The sequence below is a fragment of the Nicotiana tabacum genome, chromosome 17 (assembly GCF_000715075.1).
Source record: "Nicotiana tabacum cultivar K326 chromosome 17, ASM71507v2, whole genome shotgun sequence".
Classification (NCBI taxonomy): Eukaryota; Viridiplantae; Streptophyta; class Magnoliopsida; order Solanales; family Solanaceae; genus Nicotiana; species Nicotiana tabacum.
The window spans coordinates 94,826,068-94,829,992 of NC_134096.1; the positions used below are offsets into that span (position 1 = coordinate 94,826,068).

Here is a 3,925-nt window from a genome sequence, read left to right on the forward strand (position 1 = left end):
AGATAAACTTACCATGAACCCTTCCTTTTCCACCAAAAACCCCATTTTAATCTCTACTTCAAATTTTAAAACCATGCCAAAGTCAACTACTAAAATTAAGAGGTATTATATCTGGAATCTTCACCTTAACCTATAGAACGCTTCATTGCTTCTCTTTTACTTAGAAGAGTCTGAGGCCTCAAAGAATCAGGCCTTTCATAGTTCTTTCCCCGATACACAATAATCACATAACCCTTATTTACTCGCTCAACAGCAACTAGTATTCCCCCGCTCTCTGCCTCCAACATCCTAGCTATTTGGTTTACCTCCTCAATGCTTTTCCTCCCGGTTATTACCTTTACCAATTCCCTATATTTCCAATGAAGGTGCATGTTCTCCACTGTTCCATCAAAAACTCCCCGCCTACCTGAGCATCAGCACAGAAGTACATGAGTCAACTTCCATAAGTATTTTGGCAAAAGATATAGGCTTGAAGTACAGAAGCACTCACCAAGAAGTAAGAAAGGCTTCATTCTCAAGCCAATCTTCCACAACATGAATCTTTCTTCTTCAGTTATTCCCTCTTTATCCAAATCAGGTTGCTGTGGCATCTCATCTCTGCCTTGGCTTTCTTTTCTATTGCCTGGCATGAAAATATAAAACATTCAAAAATAAATATCAGAATCTGCAAGAGATCGAGCGGGTAGATGCAACCATAATGAACACATACAGTGGCTAATTTATCTGCAGTTCTCTTGATAGCTGCTTCCATGGAAGTCAGTTTCTTTTTTCCTTGGACACCTTTTTGGTCATTTTGGTTTGCATGTTCCTTAGTATTTGCCACTGATGAACTAAAACCACTCTTCTTTTCCTCTCTGACAACCCGATACAGCATCTATTTATGTACATAACAAGAACATTTATGGAAATTAGGAACACAGTTATAAAATCATTAATCACCAATTAAGTAATACAAATTAGTAATAAGGTCGTTTACCATTAACAGAAAGAAATATTAATTGCCTAACGAAACAAAAATAAACAAAAGGAAAAAATTGTATAAGCGTTTGTAACCTACATAGCCCGTCGCCTGTGCCTAATATACAATAATACAAACCCTAGTCAAACTTAAAGACACCTTTATATATTTCTAAATTCTGTATGTTTGCCAGTTTGCTCACTTTTTACATAACAATACACATGGAAGAAAACAAGATTACTACCAATGGTATACATAATTTATATATTAATTATATATGGTTATATACAAATTATACATGAATTATTTATACATACATTATATATCCACCAGTTATATTTAGTTTAAGCGATTGGGTAGAAGGCTATTTAGGTTAATTCTTCAATTTGTGCGGACAGGTCATTTTTTGGTGTTGTCATTGAGAAATATCCACGGCTTCAAACGTTGATGAAAATTAGCCCCGTTCATGTTGAAAATAGTACCATACCCGATACAGTATCTATTTATGTACATAACAAGAACATTTATGGAAATTAGAAACACAGTTATAAAATCATTAATCACCAATTAAGTAATACAAATTAGTAATAAATTCGTTTACCATTAACAGAAAGAAATATTAATTGCCAACGAAACAAAAAAAAATTGTATAAGCGTTTGTATCCTACATAGCCTAATATACAATAATACAAACCCTAGTCAAACTTAAAGACACCTTTATATATTTCTAAATTCTGTATCAGTTTGCTCTCACTTTTTACATAACAATACATATGGAAGAAAACAAGATTACTGTTGAGGTTTTTGTTATTTAAGATGAAATAGTTTTAAAATGAGGGTGAATGGAAAATGGAGGGAAAAATAAAATTTTTGAGTAAAATTTTAAGTTTTCCCAGGAAAAGATTTTTGGTGGGTATATGTATAATTGCTCTTCTTGTTGCTCTTAAAGAGTTAAGAAGAAAGCAAGCCTCGCGCCGCCGTCGTCGCTCGCTTGGCTCGGCTTCGGCTTCGGATATGTAAGATTATCCGCATTTGTAACGGATATGTTCCAATCCGTGTATTGACCACCAGCTGCAATAGCAGCCGCCTAATGCTCTTTCCACCATGGCCAAGTGCTTGCTCCACAAAGATTTTTTGAGTTTCTACTCTTTTGTTCTGCATTGTTTTAACTTCAAACAAAGCAACTGTAAGTGTGATTTGCTACCGAACTTTGTGTTCGCTGAAACACTGGAGTTTGAAGTACCACTACACCAGTGTGTGATTCGTTCTATCCTGGGAGGAAATAATCCATAACCTTGGGTACTAGGAGGGGGTTAAATTCCTTAAGGAAACACTGTGAATTCAGTGGGCTCGAATTAATTATTGTTTCATTACAATAACTTATATTTTTCAAAATTATTTTTTACAAATACAGCAATATTGGCGGGACATAACAATTACTACCAATGGTAACTTATATATTCCCAATGAGATCGTGTTTGAAATTATGAAAAGGGTTCCTGCCAAGTCTCTAATGCGTTTCAGGTGCATATCGAAATACTTTTGTTCTCTAATATCAGAACCCTCATTCATTGAAGCACATCACAAAACCTTCGTCTCGCAATTCCTCGTAAGTCATGTGAATTCGACGGAAAAAGAAGTTATATATAAGTTATCCGAGAGAGAAGAATATCAAGATTTAGCTTGTCCCATAGAGTATTTGGATGAGCCATGTTTTCGTATTCTTCCCTATATGCAATCTATCAACGGCCTAATTTGTCTATGGAACTGGGAGGGAGATGTTGCTATTTGCAATCCTTTCACAAAAGAACATATCTTTCTTCCTAGAATATATCTTAGGGAGAAAGTCCTTTCATCAATTTCTACTTACTCCTTTGGTTTTGATCCCACCACCAAGAAACATAAGATATTGATGTCAGACATAACTTCTATTGAAGAAAAACTTGTAGCGAAGTACTGGATTTTCACCATTGTAGTGGACAAGTGGTGGAGGAAGATATCCAATTGGACCGAAATTATCCCTATGAACAATTGTGTTTGTATTGATGGAGTCATTTATCTTGAACATAAATTTGGAGATCACATTGCTGCGTTCAGTATTGTAGGGAACGAAAAGTTAATTCGAACGATCACGTTCCCTAGTTTGATTCGAACTCCACGTTCTATACCAAAAATAGCAGAAATAAAGGGACAGCTTGCACTAATAGATGACAAGAGAATTCTGGGCATTGATAGAACTCTTCTATATGTTCTCAATGGTACTAGTGAAACAGAGACATGGTTGAAGCATACAGTTGAGCTACCACCGGAGTTAATAAAGACATCTCCTCGCCCTGTATTTACTATCAATCATAAGGCAGAGATTGTATCGATTTCAGATACTGGGATTTCGCACATGTTCTTATATGACATTGGAAAGAAAGAATGGAGAAACATTAAGATACATAGAATTTATGAACGGGAATACCGCACCATGAATGCGAATTGTTGCAATATGGCCATTAATTTGGCTTCTTCTCGGGTGGGGGCCAAATTGTCATGACATAATATCCACTATAATAAATTTGTGGATCGTGACATTTGCCATGACATAGCCATGACATAATATCCACTATTAGGCCAAGGATTTCTTACTATAAATAGAGAAGTTTCTCCTCATTTGTAAACACACCAATTCAAGAGTTTTTCACTCTTGTTTTTCTTTCTCCTCCTTTATTTCATTATAGAGTATTTTGTAAGAGAGTGAGTGTTGGGAAACACTTGTATGAACCCTTTCTTTGGAGTGATCTTGTGAGGCTATTCTCTTGCGGTATTTGGGATTAATTAGAGTATTTACTCTAATTTTGTACTCTCTTTTGTACTCTTGTTGGTATAGTAAAATTGCTCTTATCCGCTTGTGAACGTAAGTCACCTTGACCGAACAACGTTAAATTTGTGTCTTCTTTATTTTCTCCAATTGCTGTAATT

General features: G+C 35.5%; 1 protein-coding gene across 1 annotated transcript; it reads left to right on the forward strand.

The window, feature by feature from the left end:
* The first annotated feature begins 2,444 nt into the window (after positions 1–2,444).
* On the forward strand, positions 2,445–3,500 carry LOC142171981 (F-box protein At1g30790-like). The gene has a single exon (XM_075235724.1). The coding sequence runs from the start codon at positions 2,445–2,447 to the stop codon at positions 3,498–3,500; it is 1,056 nt and encodes a 351-aa protein (XP_075091825.1).
* Positions 3,501–3,925: the final 425 nt, after the last annotated feature.

Bases quoted from the DNA above. Each gene is read 5' to 3' on its own strand.
- LOC142171981 (XM_075235724.1), top strand. From the start codon at position 2,445: ATGAAAAGGGTTCCTGCCAAGTCTCTAATGCGTTTCAGGTGCATATCG.